Below are 21,082 nucleotides of genomic sequence, written 5' to 3'. Positions count from 1 at the left end.
ATGGATGGGAGCAGCTTTGTGGAAGCTAACACACACTCGGGCAGAACTATCTTCTCCAATGGAGTAGCACTGAGACTACCTAGAAGCTCGGAGAGACAGAGCTGTAGATCACTGAGAGGAGGAAGAGGGCAGGGCTCTTAACAGGAGGCTAGAGGGTGGGGAATACTTTTGTTTTCGCAGCAGTTTCAGATGTTTCTCATAGCAAAGAAGCAGCCCCACAAGTGATCTGGCGTGTTTCCTTTCTCATTCATTTTATTTTTAGAGATGTTCTGGTTAGGTTCTAATTCTGCATCTTACTTCTAGGTTCTTTCTGTCTGATTACAAAGTTTCTCAGAGGGGTTTAGTTTGTTTGTTATCGAAACATGGATTACTTAACCTACAGGGAAAGAAAGGGGAGTTAGGTTATTACCAACTCTATGAAATGCCCGTCTCACTCCCACCCCCAGGTAGTGCCTATATATGTAACGTATAATATATAACAGAGATAAGGATTGTCCAGTTAGAGTGCATCTTCATCCTCAGTAAACTTAGTTTTCCAAATTTTGAGTGTGAGTGGCCAGGCCTCACACACAAGTATATCTGATTATGAAATCCCATCAGTTTGATTTAGAGGGTCAAGAGCAAATGACAGGAGCAAAGGAAAAGTAAAGTGGGAGAAACTGATGGGTTTATAGTATCTGCTTGGTAGAGAAGCAGGGTTTATTGGTTTTGAGAATTGTTCAATGCAAGATAATACTTAAAAGGAACACTTAAATTAGTAGTTTAAGTATACTCCCTTTTGTGCCAAAAAAATAGTTTGTTGCACAGACACTGCAGCTGCCAAGAGACTGCGATTCAACGCCAAGCCCCGCAAGTTCAGCAGGGGAAACCACAATAATTAGTCGTGTGTTTCTGGAGCTCTCTGTGCCTACATGGGTGGCTGCCTTGAAGGCAATAATAAAACATGGTTTGAATTATAGATTTATAAAGCCCAAACAAATAAAACACACACTACTGGATTTATAAACATTACTGAACAAGTAGGCAGTGAAATTCCCTTGTTTTTCTCCAAAACCTCTTCTATAAAGATCCCATTACATGCTTCCTGCTAAGAATACAGAAAACAGGCAATGTTGAGAAAAGTCATGCAGGCAGTAGATGCTTTCTGTGCAACACTCTGCTTTCTCCAGGGACCTGCTTTCCCAAGTGGGAGGCCACAGCAAGAGCACCTGGGTGCTCCATCAGCCTCCATCTTGGCTTAGGACCACATCACAGAAAATGCCTCTCAAAGGTATTCTGTCAACTTAAAGAAACTGTCTCTGTGGTGTAATTCAGAAAACACTGGATGAAACAGACAAGCAAGCAAGCAAACAAACAAACAAAAACATGAGGTTTTCTTTGTGCAGGACTCCACAGAGCTTTAAATAAAGTGGTGGCATTATGAATCTCTGAGAGAGAAATGTACACCATCTGTCTTACCACAGAATATTCTTTTGTGTATTAGGATAGGTGGTGTTAATATTCCAGAGAAATTATTTTATCAAAAAGCTGTCAGAAAGAGAGAGCAGCAGAATAACTTGAATGCTGGATAACTTTACTATGACCCTGGTCAAATAAACAAAACTGATTTTCCCTTTTAAACTATTTGCAAAGAGGAAGGAAGTAAAAATAAACATGTGAAAATAGCGATATAATTGGTAGAGTTTATGAATGATGTATCTGAAAATGAAATCTAAGTTTAAAACTGAAAAAAAATATTGATAAAATCTGAGTCAAATTTAATATTAGAAGACCATTATGTAACTAATTTATTCAAATCCTTATCCTTCTTAACTTTAGAAAAAGAAAGACTGGGAGTCAGGTGGTAGCACAGCGAGTTAAGTGCACATGTGGCAAAGCCCAAGGACTGGAGTAAGGATCCCGGTTCCAGCTCCCGGCTCCCCACCTGCAGGGAAGTCGCTTCACAAGTGGTGAAGCAAGTCTGCAGGCTTCTCTCTTCCTCTTCTCCTCTTTGTCTTTCCCTCCTCTCTCCATTTTTCTCTGTTCTATCCAACAATGATGACATCAGTAACAACAACAATAATAACTACAACAATAAAACAAGGGAAACAAAAGGGAATAAATATTTTAAAAAAAGAAAAAGAAAGAATGTTTTATTCAAAGTGCTTTCATGATTATTCATAGTCTTCAGGCACTTTCTACTTAAAATGATGTGCTGTTTTAAGATCAGCTACTCAAGAATAAGCTATTAAAGAATAGTAAAATATATTAGTAATAAGAGGTATTTCCTAGTGAACACATTGGTAAAATAGTAACTCTTAGCTTGAAAAGTTCTATTTCCTTCCTCTGGGATCAATGCCACTTTGCAATTCCACTTCCACAATTGCTGAAGTGCTTTGGAGGCTCCACATGAGTCCAGCCATTATGTGTCTTGTGTGTGTGTGTGTGTGTGTTTTCCCCATATTTAAATGAATGGAAAATGGGAGTTGCAAACTTAGGATTAAATACTTTCCAGTAGTATGAAACATTCCTTGCAGAATAAATTAAAAGAACATTCTGGAGCCAAGCAGTAGTAGTATATCTGGTGATAGGACTCAGGTTTAAGCCCCTGGCCCCTATCTGCAAGGAGAAGCCTCATAAGCAGTGAGGCAGTGCTACAGGTGAATCTCTGCCTCCTTCTCTATCCCTCTAGCCTCTCAATTTCTGCCTCTTTAAAAATTTCCAAGGGCTGAGGAGAAAACATAGTGCCTATGCCAAGGATTTTCATACCTAAGGCACTGAAGCCCCAGATTCAACACCCAGCACCACCACAAACCAGCGCTGAGCAGTCCTCTGGGCCCTCTCTCTTTATCTCTCTCTCTCTCTCTCTGTCTCTATTTCTCCCCCCCTGTATATACTAAATATAACAAGTAAAAATTCCAATAACACTAAATTACCTGATATGGCTCTTTAGTTCTATGTTTTGTAGATTCCCTAGCAGAAAGCAACTGATACAACTCAATGTTTTACACTAACTCCAAAGATCTGTACTGGAAGCTTTCTACTGATAAACAAAACCACTTTCTACTTGTTACTGTCACCTACGCAAGCAGACCTATACTTCCCAGTATGGACTAGAGGTGAGTGTTTCTAGGATAGAAAGTGGTCTTGCTGGAAGCAGCTGAGCTCCAGTTAACCATCACCAACCCTTACCTGCTACATAACACTGGTGGTGTCAGGATCTGTGGAGACAGGTCAGGGGCACTCTGAGTGTAAGTCAAGGCCCGGTGAGAACTGAGGCCTTGCTTGGCAAGGGTGCCAGCAGGCTCTGGAAACTGAGCTGCAGAGGTTTTGCTGACTGGGCTGCTGGCAGGGGTCCCTTGGAGAGGTGAGGCGCAGGGTGAGGGGACAGGGGAAATTGTGGTGAGTGCACCTGAAAAAGAAACAGAAGGACAGGCAATCAATGTCTTTGCAATATAAACTGGCAATCCAGCCTTCAATGGGGCCCCCTTATAGCCCAGTGGGGACCTTTACTGACTCAGGTCAGGGGGCTGGTCACCCTTGCACCCACCATTTGGCCATGGGCTGGACTACAGGGATGTCTTCATGGCCTGAAATATGCCCAAGGAATCATCCTGAAATATTCAGTGGCAATGTTGACAAACACAGTTAGAGCTTCAGTATCCCTGAGTCATTTCAGGATAGAACGATGTTATTTTCTCCACGTTCCCCGCCCCCCTTTTGTGTTTGTTTCTTGTCATTCTCACATGATGATCACAGTTCAGATATACTCATACATTTGCCTTCTCTGAGGTTGTAAAGTTTTTTTTTTTTTTTTTTTTTTTTTTTTTAGCAGCAGCTATATCTTCTATTATCTCAAACATGAGCTGCTATAGAGCAGGACTTGGCAGACAGTCAATGTTCAAAATATGTAAATTAAGGTAGTGCATTTTTTGATAGGTGCTTTATTAAGCATCCACATTTTCAGTGAGACAGGGTTTTCAGCAGACTCATTTCAGACAAAAGAAAGCATTTTAACATGTGGTAAGGATTTATTTCAGATCAAACAATAGAACTCATGATTAAATTCGTTTATTCTTTATTGTGAAAAAAAAAAATTTGCAGAACGCTGGCTAAGATATCCAAGTGTTAACACCGAACTATAGGGATGGTGTCTTTTGATGTTTCTCCCTCCCAAACGAGAGAATGAAGAGAAAAGGACAATGACTTTGGAACAGCCCCTTGCAGACCATCTTTCCTAATTTCACGGCTCAACAATGTACCATAAAGCAAGTGAAAATGAAATCACTAGAAGGGGTTTCCTTTTTCGAGTCCTTGAGGATATACTCAGCAGGCTTATGTCCCAGGATAATTATGTCTGGCAGACAGGAATGTGTACCCCCAGTTCCCTCACAAGTTTAACACCTAGAGGTTTTCTACATTAGGGAAAGGAATACATACCTGTAGAAGGGCTCCTGTGATCTTTTTTTTGTTTCAAAAGTGTGTGTGTGTGTGTGTGTGTGTGTGTGTGTGTGTGTGTGTGTGTGTGTGGTCTGTGGAGGGTTGTTTTAAATAAGGAGAAACTGCACCCCTTCTTTGATTAGCTGTAAAGGTCAAAGGCCTCTCCTAGATTTTTTTCTCAGTATTTCCAAAGTAGATTCCTAAATAACACACCAGCCTGTTTTCATAATGAATAGATACACCCAAACAGATCCAGGGAGGTTAAACAGCCTCCCCAGGGGTGCAGTTCTACAAGTGGGAGCAGGGAGAAGTGGGTAATCCTGGCTGTTGTCAGAGAAATGTGGTTTATGAGTCTCACTCCTATCAGACCTGTCACAGGAGGAAGGACATTTTACTAGCCAAACAGTATTTGAGATACTGTTGACAGTGCTGTGCCCCATGCTTTTTGCTGTGATTGCTATTTCTAAGGAAAAGACTTCGCTTTTTTCCTAAAAAGACACTGATAGCCCTTCACATGCAATAGTCATGTGAGCCAAAGAAAAGTAAGTTTTGTCAATCTTTAACAGAGAGTTTCAGCCCACACTGTGTGCAGTATGTTGAGTAGAGGTATCCCATGAAGTCCTACCAATTGTATTATGTGCATTCAACCCAGTGTGCCACAGCCTGGCCCCCAAGACCTACCAATTGTACACTTTCTTAGAAAAGGAAGATTTTATTTAGAAAAGGGCAGGTGGTGGAGCACCCAACTTGAGCACAAACATTACCATGTACAAGGTACCCAGGTTCAAGACCCAGGTCCCTACCTGTAGGTGGGGAGCTTTACCTACCATGAGGCAGGGCTGCAGGTGTCTCTCTAGCACCCCCTCCCATCTCAATTTCTCTCTGTTTTATCAAGTAAAAAAGAAAAAGAAAAAGGTGTTCCAGCATAAATTCAACTTTAGTATCTCAAATACTTTACATTCTATCTTAAATGTCAATTTAGAAAATGAAGGAAAAAGTTTTCACAAAGCTCTAAATCTCTTCCCATCTCTTTACTGCCATGTAACATTACATTACATTACATTATATACATATATAATTACTCATGCATATGTGTGTGCTTACATTACCAAAAAAAAAAAAAAAAGGCCTGGAAAGGACCACCTCCATTTATGGTTTTTTGCAAGGTAGAAAGAGTCTCCAGATAACCCAAGAACAGTGGTGTAAGCATTCAGAAGCTGAGTGTTCTCTCTCCTATCTCTCCCTATATCAGGAAAAAAAAAAAAGGGAAAAACAGTGGCCACCAGAGGTATGTATTCTTCATGCAGGTACCTATCTCTAGCAACAGCCTTGGTGGAAAAAAAATGACCTAGAACAGTGAAACTATAGGAATGATAAATTCCCCTTCCTCCCTTACTCTCTTTGTTCTTATTGCCACCAGAGCTATGGCTGGCACTCAGTGCCTATAAAATGATGCTACCACTCCCAGTGACCACTTTCCCCTTCCTCCTTCCCTACTTTCTTTTCTTTTTTGGATACAGACATAAAAAATGAGAAAGGAGGGAGTCGGGCTGTAGCGCAGCGGGTTAAGTGCAGGTGGCGCAAAGCACAAGGACCGGCATAAGGATCCCGGTTCGAACCCGGCTCCCAACCTGCAGGGGAGTCGCTTCACAGGCGGTGAAGCAGGTCTGCAGGTGTCTATCTCTCTCTCCTCCTCTCTGTCTTCCCCTCCTCTCTCCGTTTCTCTCTGTCCTATCCAACAACGACAACAACAATAATAACTACAACAATAAAACAACAAGGGCAACAAAAAGGGAATAAATAAATAAAATAAATATTTAAAAAAAGATGCTTAAAAAAAATGAGAGAGGAGATAGAGAGTCACAGAGAAAGAGAGACACCTGCAGTCCTGCTTCACCACTCATGAAGCTTTCTTTCTGTAGATGGTGACCAGGGGCTTGAGCCCAGGTCCTTGAGTATGATAAAGTGTACTTTATGGGCTATACAATCACCAGCCCCAATAATTTTTTTCTTAATACTCACAAATCTAGAAATACTATTTTATATGTTTTAATGCTTGTTGAACTGACTAATGATTTTTACAAATATTTATTTATTCACCATTTTGGCTAGTTCTTGAATGCTTACATAACAGTTTTCTTATTTATAGATTGCTTCCATCATAAATTCCTTTAGATTTGACAGGTTGCAAATTTTGATTTAACTGAAAATGTCTTATTTATTTATTTATTGCCTCCAGGGTTATCTCTGGGGCTCGGTTCCTACACTACCAATCCACTGCTCCTGGAGGCCATTTTTCCCATTTTGTTGCCCTTGTTGTTGTTAATGTTATTGTTGGTATTGATGTTGTTGTTGCTGGATAGGACAGAGAGAAATTGAGAGAGGAGAGGAAGACAGAGGGAGGAGAGAAAGACACCTGAAGACCTGCTTCACCGCTTGTGAAGAGCAGGTAGGGAGCCTGGGGCTTGAACCAGGATTCTTATGTGAGTCCTTGCACTTTGCGCCATGTGCGCTTAACTCACTGTGCTACCACCCAAGCCCCTGAAAATGTCTTAAATTCACTATTATACTAGCAAAGAAGATGGGTCAGGAACACCATTTTGGTTTGATAGCTCTGAGGAAAATCTGCCATACTCTGATGTCCTTAATTTCTTCTTCTTTTTTTTTTCCTTCATATTTATGCACTTAAGGGGCCAGGTGATGGCACACATGGGTGAGTGCACATATGGCCATACTCTAGAACCTGGGTTCAAGTCCCTGGTCCCCACCAGCAGAAGGGAACTTCATGAATGGTGAGACAATGCTGCAGGTATCATTCTCTTTCTACCTCCCCCCCCAACTTCTCTTTCTCTAAAAAGGAAAAAATCTTTATGCATTTATATATGTAAAAGAGAGAGCACAGTGTGGCGTGTGCAGTACAAGGATCGTACTCAGGACGCCCTATACACAACGCCAACATCTAGTTTGCTGCCCCAGCCTCTGCACTTCATTGCCAATATTTCTGCTCTTAGGCAGACTGCTTTTCCTGAAAAGGAAATATGTCTTTCCCTCTGTCTGACTATAAGACAAAAGTCTTTAATGTTATGTAGTCTCACTGGGTTGTATCCCATGTTTTTCTCCTTTATTCTGGCTCACACCAAAGCAATCAAGCCCCCTTCATCCTCTACTCAAATCTAGGACTACATACACACACCCTATGGTTTCTTATCCCTTCTTCTACAACTCAAAAGCCATTGAATTTTACAATTTCTCACCTATGGGACTTGCCGGGCTTTTCTTCCCATTCTCCCTGCATGATTTCTATCTTTGCAGTATTTTATTATGCCTACCCCATCACATTCCCTTGATTACATTTTCTAATGTTGTTTGCTGCTCTGTAATTAGGTCTTTTGTTATTGTCATTATTTTTTTTGTGTGTGTATGTGTGTGACCTTGTATACTTTTTTAAACATTTACATATTTTAGAAGTTGAGTATTGCCATCCTTAAGAGATCTGTAATGCTCCTGTGGCCTGGCTTTCTCTATCTTAGGTTGCTTCCTGTGTCTTATAGGAATCTTGCCTCTAAGCTCCATTTCCTTGCGATGCATATGCTAAAATTGCATGACCTGTAACTGATGATGCTTTCCTCCCCAAAAGATCAGTATGCATTTACTTAGAGAGCTGGGGGTTGCTACAATACTTTAGTGCCCCTTTAAAAGTCTCAAGTGTAATGTGGAATGCTCCAAATTCATTCCTCTACCTTGATGGGGTTCCAGAGAGCTCCAGTAATACTGAACTAATCAGTATTTGCTCTCAGGGCAATCTCAATTAAGTAGTGTTCTTGGATCAGGTGAAAGCTCTATTCTCTTTTGCATGTCGCTAATGACTTTTAAATTATACAACTTAATGAACACTTCTGAAAAGCAGAGAAGACCAAACTAGCTTTAGAAAAAACAGATTCTATGTTCCCTGTTTCCTTCAGTCATACAATTCCAACAAAACTGTATTTCTATATTAAGCAGCAGAGAGTTAAGCAGAGTAGGTGCTAAATGGTTTCAAGGAATAGTTATCAGGACAAAGGGAAAGACTATACTAAATTTTCCTTTCCAAGATGCAAAAAAAAGCAAAAGAAATGCTTCTTTAAGTGGCATCTCTTTTCCAAAGTGGCCTCTGAAAATATTAGTGGAAGGTGAATGTTAAGTTCTCTAACCATACTCCTTTCAGAAACACTGTCATAATTAAAGGTCTGCTTCTGACTACAAAGCAGTGGCTTATAGGAGATCCACACTTCCCTGAGAAGAAATAGAGAAGCTGAACTTAAAAAGAAAAACATGGGGCCAGGTGTTGAAGAAAAACATGGGGCCACCTGGTTGAGTGCACACATTACAGTGTTCAATGACCCAGGTTCAAGTCCCTGATCCCCACCTGCAGGAGGAAAGCTTCACAAGTGATGAAACAGGGCTGCAGGTGTCTATCTCTCTCCCTCTCTATCTCATCCCTTCCCTCTCAATTTCTCTCTCTGTCTTTATCTCATAGCAAATAAATACATAAAATATTAAAGAAAAGAAAAGTATCCAATCTAGTGAGAAAGGGCAGTTTGCCCAGGGAGGAGCCAAGTGGTGAGTTTCTAAGTTGCTATAAAGGTGGAAGGTCACAAAGCTAAGCAGAGTGCTCTGAGAGTCTCCTTGAGCTTTCTGCAGAACTGAGATCTGAACATGTAAGAGTATTCTGAGAAGATGTATCAGGGTCAACACCTCGGGCTCTCCATTGGGAATGTAGGAGGAGACCATTCTGAAGCTAAAAATGCAGATAATATGGCTTCTAGTATTTAATGAACTTAATCAGATCCAGACTTAATCAGATAACTTTCTCTCAAACCATTCTACTTTCCTACCTGAAACTTCAGTTGTGAATTTCCTTTCAGAGTATTTCTGTTTGGGAGTTAAGTGACATAAAGATTTCTTTGGGAAAAAAAAAAACCCATAAATGAGACATTTCCTTGAATCAGATACATACCAGGACTCCTGAAAAGGTATTTTAACAGGCATTAGAAATGAATCTGAAAAGTCTTTCCTGAGCTTTTATAAACTAGTGCTCTGGGAGATTAGTTTCTGTGGGGACAGTGATTTCCAACTCATCTATTAAGTTCCAGATAGAATGTCTGATACAGAGACCTTGGGAAAAAAAAATTCACCTCTGACTTTTTAATTGGTCCCTGAGGCTTTTTCTTTTTAGAGAATTCAAGTCAAATACACCCGGGGCAGGAATCCTGCTTTCCCATTTGGCTTGGTGCACTCTAGCTGCACACTCAGTGAACACCAACTCTTCTCCTAGATTCTTACCTGGTCGATTCTGTTTCTTGGCCTTGACATGGTTTGCAACAGAAATGGCAAAGGAGGAAGTAAAGGATCTGCTCTTGGTGAGCGTCATTGATGCTGGGTTACTCCAGGAGTCGGAACTAATTGCACTACAAAGACAGGATAAAGAACAGTGAGGAAATAGTTTACCATGACTAGGGCAGAACTTGCCAGAATCCAGCTGTCACTTCCATAATGGACCTGCCATCCAGGGATGGTTGAGGGTCAGTGACAGAACTGTCTTGACTTCCCACTGACCAGACTTGTCTTCTAAGATCAAATCTCTGCTGCAGTGAGGGAACAGACACCCATCAAACAGTCTGAGCTCAAAAAGGAGAGAAGACAAATTTCCACCTCATTCTCCTAGGCAATCCTCTTCCTCATGTTTTCTAAGACTTTGGCAACTAACACTTCACTTTGGTGAAGATGTTAGTGCACATGCATTATGCTCTGAAAATCAGGATGTCCCTATCTGTAGTCTGTATGGTTTATTATTCTTCATTTGTTGATATTCAAATATTCAAAGATAATAAATAGTCTTTGTAGTATTGGTTTGGAAGTAAAAGTGTTGTGTTGAATTTTCAGTCTACTATTTTTTAAAAAAAAAAACTAGTTTACTTGCTTTATTTTAATGCGAGAGATATAGAGAGAAAGGCCAGAACATTGCTCAGCTCTGGCCTATGGTGATAACAGGAACTGAATGTGGGATATCAGAACCTCAGGCATGAACGTCTTCTGCAAAACCACTATGCTGTCTCCCTAGCCCCTCTACTATTTCTTTAATGGTAATACCCTGGAAAGACAGATATGATGATCTGTGTCTTGTAAATATTCTGTGGATAAGCCAGCAATTGAAAATACTGATGCTGGCTAGTAGGGAACACAAGGTACTGGAGAGTAAGTCTTAATCCAGGAAATATTTTTAGTAGGACACATACTTGGTCTAGCTAAGCTGCTTCTGAATCTGGAATGAATAAATCTATGGAGAATTCGGTTGAAAAAAAGTTACATAGCCATGTAATTAATAGCATATACATTTTGGAGGTGTTCCAAACCAAAATTTCTCCACATACATTGCTCACAACCTTGTAATATGAGAAACAGAATCCATCCTAATTCAAGAGAGAAAGGAATTTAGGAAGCTACACTGACAATCCTGGACGGCTCCAAGGGAAAAAAGGCTTGGATTGTGGCCTACCAACACCTGTGTGCTTTCAAGCATTAGTAAGTTTGAAACTGGACACAATCTATAATTTATGTGAGCATAATTTGACAACTTGACCCTTTGCCAATCTGAGATTGGCACTGAAAGCAGCACATACCTGGTCTGAGTGACTTACTGGAAATAAACCTCAAACTGATGGAATTAGGGGGTCATGAATGGGTGGAGACTGTCAGACAAGCTGCAGAATTAAAGAGGCATAATTTGGAGGTGTTCCATAACCCCAGTGCCTTCCCCTGTGATAGCAGTATTATGCATGCACTGTGCAGAATCTTGCATGTTAAATGTAACCAGGACATCAAGTAAAAGGACAAGATTCAAGAGAATAACAGGGCTTTTAGGGTGCTGCCACAGTGTTAAGACTTATCAAAGGGAAGAACGGCAACCACATGTTTTGCTGTTGCCTTGTGATAATTAGTGCATTAAAAAAATTATTATTGGATAGAGACAGAAATTGAGAGGGGGAGGGGAGATAGAGAGAGTGAGAGAAAGAGAGAGACCGAGACCTGCAGCTCTCTGCTTCACCACTTGTGAAGCTTCCCCCATCCCCATGCAGGTGGGGACAAGGGACTTGGGTCCTTATGCACTGTGATGTGCATAATTAACCAGGTATACCACCATCTGGTCCCATTAGTGCATTTTTAATAGATAAGATTAGTAAATTTATTAGTAAATTGCTTAGTAAATTTGAGGGAAAATCAAAGCAGGATTTGACTGAATTTAGAGTAGGACACCAAAGTAAATACCTTGGGTTGAGGGAGAGGGTGGATGTTCGGCTTCATGGAGGTGGGGGTGGGGTGGGACACAGTCTTTTGGTGGTGAGAATGGTGTTTATGTACACTGGTATTAATTTCTAGTCATATTAATCACTATTTAATTAATATGAAATGGGAAAATTGATTCAGTGTCTCAAACTTTTTAATACACAGACCATAGGCTGAGTCTTTGATGTGTTGAACAGAAGCAACTGATGGCACAGCTATATACAAATAATGTCAAAGGACATAAATTATGGTGATGTTGTGTATGATACAGCAAATCCTAACACAGGGATTTTTCAAAGTTAACCCAATTGCCAAATAAAATGATTAGAGCAATAACTATCTATTGCCTTCTTAAGCCCTAAGATAGCAGGAACCTCCCACTTCCTATATAGAGCCTATATTTCCCCAGTCCTAGAACCTATAGAGTGGGGCATGCTTCTCTCAGTTCATACCAAATGATATCACATTTGCTGATCCCAACCTAATCAATGCAACGAGTACCAAGTACCACCTCGGTATGCTTCACTTTAGACTGTGTCCAGAGACATCAGGCGTGGAATGTCAACCCTTCAGCCTCATTACTTGGGTGAGACCTTTCCTTTCATAGGATTCTCTAATTCCATTCCAGGTGGTTCAATTCCTAACAAAGTTCCAAAACATAGATATAGGCCAGGTCCCATGAGATAGGTCATATGTTCATATGTACCCATAAATTAGGGCAAAATATATGCCTGAAAGCAAAAATACACAACAGTTTGCAGTGTCAATACGAAGTTCATAATGAAATAGTGTCTACTTAGATACCTTCCTCACCTATTTACTATAATACTTCCCTCACTCACTTCCAAGCTATCCTTATCAAAGCAAGGACTGCAAAACCTGAATAAGGGCAAGAGACTAGCATACTTTAACAATGACTCATTAATCACTATCAGACCACCCCATCAGCTAGGGCCCTATTTCCCTATTCGGGGAGTCCTGAGATTCCCAAACAGACATGATGGGTCTAGACCTCAAATAAATCCCTCTCTCCATTGTTACCAATCATCTCTATGAGGAACAACACAATAGACCCCTTTGTGGTACCCCACAGGACCTTGCCCTCAACTTGGATCAACAATAGTAGAGAATGTTCCATCCTCCAAAGGAAGGATGGACAACATACTCTATGCTACAACTGAGGAAGATGGATCAATACTAGGGCAGCATGGAATGTTCCTACTCATGACCACAGATTGTGAGCTCAGATCTACATAGATGCAGAGGTCACATAGGCTCCTAAGCTGAATATAGGCCCCAGATCACATCAAGTAGATGGGGTTTACAGTCAATAATATTTATACACCTTTCCCATATTAGGGAGCTTCTCTCTTCCCTGATGCAGCTTTTCGGTCCTTTTTCTTCCAGCCATGATATCATCTCCCCAGACAACAACTTGGACCCACCTGCATATCAGATTTCAGGCTCAGGGAGCTCCAGTGGCGCAATCGGTTAGCATGCAGTACTTATACAAATTTCAGGCTCAGGGAAAAAAAAAAAAAAAAACTAGCATAGCCACAGGCCCTTTGGAATATAATAAAATATGCCTACTAGATATCTACAAAATGGAGACTCCCCCAACTGTTCATCTGCACTATTCCAGCCTTTAGGTTCATGATTAGTCAACAATTTGTTTGGCTTTATATGTTAACTCTCTGGTTCCAGATGCTAGCATGATGCCAACAAGACTTCCCTGGAGAGACAACCCTACCAATTCCTGGAGCTCCAATTCCCTAGAACCCCGCCCCACTAGGGAAACAGAGAGGCAGGTTGGGAGTATGGATCGACCTGTAAACACCCATGTTCAGTGGGGAAGCAATTACAGAAGTCAGACCTTCCACCTTCTGCATCCCACAATGACCCTGGGTCTATACTCCCAGAGGGTTAAAGAATAGGAAAACTATGAGGGGAGGGGAGGGGATAGTGTTCTGGTAGTGGGAATTGTATGGAGTTGTACCCCTCTTATCCTATGGTTCTGTCAATGTTTCCTTTTTATAAATAAATTTAAAAAAGAAAAATGTCGACATATATGATACTTTGAATAAAATATTTAAATATCAAAAAAAAGATTAGTAAATTGTTTCGAGTTTAATCTGACACTCTAAGGCTTATGTTACTTCACCTCTTTTCATCATTTTCAGAGTTTTTTTTAAATTGTTGACTAAGAGAACTTAAACTCTAATTTTTCCCCTCTTCTAATACCAACTTACAAAACTTATCATTCAGAAACACTCGGAATGGGCAATGAACTCTAGAATCTATCAAATACAAATTTTAAAAGCATATAAGATAATATTTGTTTCATATCCTTCTTAGAAATCTTACCCAACTATTTGCAATGCCTGGAAATTTGAAACAATAAAATGAAAGGAAACTTTGAATGAGATAGATAACTATACTATTTTCTTATAGCACTATCCCTTTTCAGCTTCTTCATTTCCTGTGAAAAAAAATTTATGTGAGGTAATGTGTTGTAGGAATTTTAATTTCTCAGTATATTATACAATAGATTATTGTATTTTCTTTGCAGAATTTTAAAAAGGTAAGATCTTAAAGTAACTGGATCTTTTAAGCCATGTATGTATGCAGTTAAGAGAAAAGGCAAGACCTGAGCACTACTCAGCTCTTGCTTTTGGTGATTCCAGGGAATGAACCTGGGAACTCTGGGGTCTCAATTATTTCCTTTGCCTGAACTTATTTTTTAACATATCTCAAAAATTATGTTAATAAGCTTAGCTGGAAACTTCCTTATACTGTCTGGATTTTTAAAGGGAAAAATGGGATACATTGGATCGACCTTCCCGTGGTGCATCCGTGAGTACCCATTCATTGGGGAAACTGACGATCCTTCCTAGCCGACTGAATCCACATGGATCCCAGTCACTTTCAAAGCCATTAACTGGCTACGGAAGAAGGGCAAACGCTAGAAGAGGAAGAAGGGAAAAATCAGAATACATGTTGAGTTTTGTTTTGTTTTTGTTTTTTCAGTTATAAAAAGGAAACATTGATAAAGCGTTGAGTTTTTTTTTTTTAACTTAATACTTACTTTTATTTTCTCATGTTATTACGAGGACTTCAAGGCTCCAGGCTGAACTTTTGAATAACGATAAAAAGAAACAGAGACAGGGGAAGTGGGGGCACCACAGCACCTAAGATTCTTTCAGTGTGGGGGAGACTGGGCTAGATGCCTGATATAACAGCAAAGTATTCAAGGTAGCTATTCTGCTGAACCTATGTTGAAAAGTTTTATGAACTTCAATAAGAGGCGCTTTAATTGATACAGAATAAATGATCTTCCGGATAAAACAAATGCTAGCTACACATTCTAGTCTATATTGATTAACAAAGCAAATACATTTATGAATAAATATACCAACAGGGCTATAATAGACAGGCAGTTTCATGTAGAGTGTTGTGTATGATTCTGACTGACTTGTACCTTTTTGTTGCTGTCTTTTTAGAATAATTTTATTTTTAAAGCTTTTTATTGTGAGAGAAAGGAGGAAGCTGAGCCACCTCCAGGACTCAACCCCTCCAGTAGTTGATCTCTGCTTAATCTCATGCACATATGATGACTTGGACTCTGGAAAGGAAAATGGGTTGGGGGAAATCTTGACTCATTCTCTTCCTCTAGCAGCCATGGCAGAGGAGATAGTCCATGTCTGCAAGGGAAGAGCCCCACCCTCCACACATGTGGATTCCATTGTCTCAGCTCTTTCTCTTAGGTTAAAAAGCTTGACCTGTGGAGAAGGAACTACAGAAGCCAGGATTCCCACCTTCTGCACCTCATAAAGGTGCTTAACCTGGTTAAGCAGGTTTGAGAGTGGTGAAGCAGGTCTGCAGACATCTCTCTCTCTCTCTCTCTCTCTCTCTCTCTCCCTCTTTAACCCATCCTTCCCTCTCATTTTCTGGTTGTCTCTATCCAATAAACAAATAATTAAAAATATAAAGTAAAATAATTTTGGTCCCTATCACCAGAGGGGTAAGAGACAGTGGGAGATGACCAGAGGGCTCCAATTCAATCAAGAACCAGAAAGAGAAGAGGAAAAAAGGAAGGACATTTGGAAATGTGAATAGGTGTAGGCGTGACTTATAAAGGAAGAGTAGGCAGGACCATGGGCGGAGGAGGAGAGGTAGATAGCATAATAGTTATGCAAAAAGACTCTCATGCCTGAGGCTCTGAAGTCCCAGGTTCGATTCCTTGCACCACGATAAGCCAGAACTGAGCAGTGCTCCTCCGACAATAAAAAAAAAAAGGAAAAACAGGCATATATATATATATATATATATATATATATATATATTTTTTTTTTTTTTTTATAGAAATAATAATCAATCCACATCTGTGACCTTGGGAGAACTACTACAGTTTTCAATGGAGGGAAGGGGGACATGGAACTCTGGTAGTGGGAATGGTGTGGAATTTCACCCCTAATGTCTTATGATTTTGTAAATCAATATTAAATCCCTAATTAAAAAACAAAAAAAAAGTCTGGCCTGGCCCTAGCAGTTTCTATTACCAGGGTTTATAGCCTCCTTTCTGCTGCTATGCAGTGGGAGTCTTGCATAGCTGACTTAGAATGATCAGGGCTTGACTGGTCATTTCACTGAAATAAAAAAAAAAAAATCCTGGGAGTCGGGCTGTAGCGCAGCGGGTTAAGCGCAGGTGGCGCAAAGCACAAGGACCGGCATAAGGATCCCGGTTCGAACCCCGGCTCCCCACCTGCAGGGGAGTCGCTTCACAAGCGGTGAAGCAGGTCTGCAGGTGTCTATCTTTCTCTCCTCCTCTCTGTCTTCCCCTCCTCTCTCCATTTCTCTCTGTCCTATCCAACAATGACAACAACAATAATAACTACAACAATAAAACAACAAGGGCAACAAAAGGGAATAAATAAAAAAATAAAAAAATAAATCCTTAAGCCTGTTAAAGCACCTATTGATAGCTTCCACCTGCTTTCTCTCCTAGATATACCACAGCTCTCTTAAGGGCTCCTTTGTAGAGGCTCAGGCCAAGGACCTGCTTCTGAAGATGCACTTTCCATGCAGAAAACAGGTTCTTTCAGAATCTTTTCAGGCTGATTTGGAATTACCCAGGAAAAATTATCTGGATGCAAATTTAGAGCCAAGGACTTTCTCTAGTTACCACTCCCCACTTCGATTCTCTTGATCAGTTCAGTCCTCAAAGAGCCTTGATTAAAGGAAAGAAATGGAATGGAAGAAACTAAAGGGCTAAAATACAAATCAGTTGTGTGATAAATCAGTAGTTGTTACAAAACTGAAGAGGGTTTTGATTTTGTGTCTGACTGGGGCAAGAGATGCTCTTTGTCTATCTTTTCTCTATTTCCACCCGTGACAAAGTGTCAAACCAAACCAGTGACTTTGCATGGTCCTGTTGGCATTTCATCATATATACTTCTACCATAAAGGGCCCAAATCAAATGCTCTCCAGAATGAACTTTCATTTCTTCATAGTGGCAGTAAAGCTTTACCATACTCAGACCTTCTATCAAAACTACGAATAGTACACTAAAATGAAGAAATAGCAAGACAGTGGGTGGGGGTGGGGATTCTACATCCAGGCCAAAAAAAGCCTACATGCAGGTAACATATCTATGACTAGTTTTATGGGGCACACCTGGTTGAATGCACATATTACAGTGAGCAAGGACCCAGGTTCAAACCTCTAGTTCCCACCAGCAGGTGGGGGGGGATTTTCACAAGTGGTGAAACAGTGCTGCAAGTCCCTGTCTCTCTGTCTCATCTTGATTTCTTCCCATTTCTATGAAAAAAAAAAAACACATAAAAAGTAAATAAATGTGCCTTTATATAAGAGTAATTTTATGACAAAGAAATGCATACAAACACAATGTTGATGAGTTAGGGAGCCAGTCCAATTATATACATTATGAACATAATTCATCCAGCAACAAAAACCATAACCTAAAAATCACTATGCTATTAATTATCACTTATGAATATCTGCTGCTGGATATCAACACTGGCAAATACTTTCAGAGAAAAATATTTCCAATGACTTTTACTTTCTCTCTTTAGGAAATGTTTCGTTCCTGAGACAGATGGGTTATTATTCACCTGTGGTGGTGGTACTGGTGAAAACTTTTACAGAAATTCAAAACATAAGATGGAATGGAACTCCAGTAATACATGTAGAAGTTATTCCAGTTTGCTTGTTTCTATAACAGTATTATACCAGAAGCAACCATACGGAAGAAACTAGATAAGGCTATATTTAATCAAGAAAGCAGGAAAGGTCAGAAATCATTGAAATTCTAGTCTATGAAAAGTTCCCCTTTCTCTGGCAATCTCAGAATGTGTTTCATTTATATGCAGAGCCAAGGCCAGAAGAAAATGAGCATTTCCATCATGTCGTTCAACAAAGACATGGTTATTTTTTCACTTATTAGGTCATTAATGAAGCTGATGCGAATGTTTCAAAATCCTAACAGCATATGTTAAATGTTTGCATAATTACTGAACTCATTATATTATTCTTGATAGAAAAAGAAGAAACAAGAGCTCCTGATAAAAGCAATCATAAAATTCAAGATAACATTTCCTCAAAGTTCTTTCTAAATCTCTTTTAAAGAATTCCCTATTGATTGTGAGAGAGGTACTGAGATAGAGGCCACAGACAGAGGCCAGAGAATTGTTGAACTCTGGCAGAAAGTGGTGCCTGGGATTGAACCTGTGGTCTCTGGGCCTCAGGCATGCACGTTGGTGCTCTAACAGGTTGAACTATCTCCCCAGTCCCAGATCTTAATATTACCTTTTCTTTAGCATTTGGTAATTCTTTCCCGCCTTTCTCTCCCTCCCCCCCTCCGTCCTTCTGTCCCTCCCCTCCCTCTCCTCCTTCCCCTCCCTTCCCTCCCCTCCCTCCCTCCTTTCCTTCCATCCCTGTCCTTCTGTCCTTGTCCTTCCATCCTTACTTCCTTCCATCTTTATTGGGGTTAATGGTTCCCTGTGCAGCTGTTGACATACAGATACAATTTCTCATTTCCCTGCTCATCACACAACAGGACTTGAAGGTTCTCTCTACCTGCTTCCTCCCTTCTCTGCCCCAGAGCTCTTTGCTTTGGTGTAATAGGTAACTGATTTTTTTTTTTCAAGTATCTTAGTAAAATTGGAACTAAGTTGCATCATGTTTAAATCTCTGGCTTTCTGAGGATGATGCACATTTGGGTCCTCTCTTCTGAACTTCAGTGACTGCTAGTTGATCTGGTCTTGTAGGGGTGGAGGTGTCTAGCCATCACGTACAAATGTCAGGGTAGAAGCCTTACATTTAAATATCAATATGAATCTAGTCTAGGGAATATAGACTGTCTTTATTCTGAGCTCCACACTTCCCATGCAAAGTCATACTATCAGACATTAACTGGAGTCCCTGGCCCCATCTATACATAAAGCCACACAGGATGGCCAGACCTGACCCTCATTATTTCTCTGATGTCAACCATGTTTTTCATGTTTAAAGTTGGTCTTCAAACAACTATAATGGGTCGGGCCCTCCCACCTCCAGTGGTCTGCCAAGTTGTTGGTAAGGCAAAAGATTATTATTTTTTATTGCCACTAAGATTAGTTGCTAGGGCTCAGTGCTAGCACTATGAATCCACTGCTTCTGGTGACCATTTACCTGTTTTCTTTTTACTTTACTTGATAGATTAGAGGGAAATTGTGATGGGAGGGGAAGACTGAGATTTAGAGATACCTGCAGACCTGCTTCACTGCTTGTGAAGCTTTCCCACTGCAGATGGGGAACAGGGCCTTAAACTTGGATCCTTGTGCAGGGTAATTACACTCAACCAGGTGCGCCACCACCTGGAACCCAAGGAGAAAGTTTTGAAAGCAACAGGAGCCTTATCCCACCTGGAGGAAGGTGCCTCATGCAGTTTGATGCTGGCGCTGCGGTCCCTCCGCACAGGGGCCGGCTCCAGCGTGGGCAGCCCGGTGGCTGAGGTGGTGGTGGTCCACGTGGAAGACACTCGTCTCAGCAAGCCTGGGGGCAGGCTCCTCCTCAGGCGCTAGCAAGAGAACCACTGGTTTGATTAACTAGCACATACATATTTTCTTTCTTTCTTTCTTCCTGGTACCAGACATGTGCTCTGCTGGATGAGCTCTTTGCCAGCCTCTACAGCAAATTTTCTCTCACTGGCTGTGATGTAATATAAAAGATTAATGTGGCCCATTTAAGGGAAAGTGAATTTATTAAATTCTACTTGATGAACATCAACTATTTAAAATCTAGGTGCATAATGAGATGCTCCCTGACTGAACCAAGTACAACCCTGGCTCCAACTGTATTGGAGGGTCCTTTAGTGCTCTCTCTCTCTGTCACTCTCTCTCCTTCTCATGCTCTTTCTACCTCTCCTTTTTCCTCTCTACCTCTCTCTCTCTTTCAGTTGCCACAAGGCTTATTTCTATCATGCCTGCATGAAAAAGTCGTATTTTTATTTTACTACTGATAAAGACATGTGCACTCTACTAGGGTGCACTACTGCCCAATCCATCTCTCTGCCACTCTGTCTTGCTCTATCTGGAAAAAGTCATCCTGCAGTGATGAAGTCCCAGTAATCACACACACACACACACACACACACACACACACACACACACACACACACACACCCCTCTGGCCACACTGGATAACTAAAAAAAAAAAAAAAAAAATTTAGGGATATCTGCTGCATTAGTTATTCAAAAGGGGGTTTATAGATTTGAGAGCTAATTATCTTCTTCTAGCGTTTGCCAGCTAATTATCTTAGGGGTAATGTCAAAGTCTCATCAGTTTAACAGGGTTTACAAACCAACACACATATAATAAATGAGATATGGTGAGTAGAAATTTCTCCTCAAAGTTACTAGTTTGGGGCATGGATTAATTTATACTATCTTGTACAGTCACTTCTATACCAAAGTATTTACTTACTTGCTTTTCTTTTCTTTGATTTAGAACAGCAGGAGCTAAGTGTAAGTGTGTATCCCACATAACACAGTGGTGAGTGGAGTGAGTGTCTTAGGAGGCTTTTGGCAAGGCCATAAAAACTGACTCCTCTGAATGGAGGGCTGAGCAGCAGGGAAAGGCCTAGCCTTTGTTTTTCAGGCCATATCCCACGTGGGTGGGGTAGATGCTATCAGCACCAAGGCAAGATTGTAAGCTCCCAGGACAAGCACCAGAACTCTGAAAAGTATCTCCCTAATTCAAGGGCACATATGCACCACTATGTTCATAGCTGCATTATTCACAATAGCTCAAGTGTGGAATCAGCCTACATGTCCATTGACA

General features: G+C 40.6%; 1 protein-coding gene across 1 annotated transcript in view; it reads right to left on the bottom strand.

The window, feature by feature from the left end:
- PDE3A (phosphodiesterase 3A) overlaps window positions 1–21,082 on the bottom strand; it is a 352,467-nt gene that overhangs the window by 34,550 nt on the left and 296,835 nt on the right. The window contains exons 4-6 of the mRNA XM_060194472.1: window positions 19,666–19,820; window positions 9,742–9,866; window positions 3,172–3,391 (exon numbers count right to left, since the gene is read on the bottom strand). Of these exons, the coding sequence (XP_060050455.1) occupies window positions 3,172–3,391; window positions 9,742–9,866; window positions 19,666–19,820 (500 nt within the window). The remainder of the gene's footprint in view (window positions 1–3,171; window positions 3,392–9,741; window positions 9,867–19,665; window positions 19,821–21,082) is intronic.

Source organism: Erinaceus europaeus, chromosome 7 (assembly GCF_950295315.1).
Source record: "Erinaceus europaeus chromosome 7, mEriEur2.1, whole genome shotgun sequence".
NCBI classification, from domain to species: domain Eukaryota; kingdom Metazoa; phylum Chordata; class Mammalia; order Eulipotyphla; family Erinaceidae; genus Erinaceus; species Erinaceus europaeus.
Note: the sequence above shows the minus strand (reverse complement) of the source record. Positions and strands in the feature narration are given on the sequence as shown.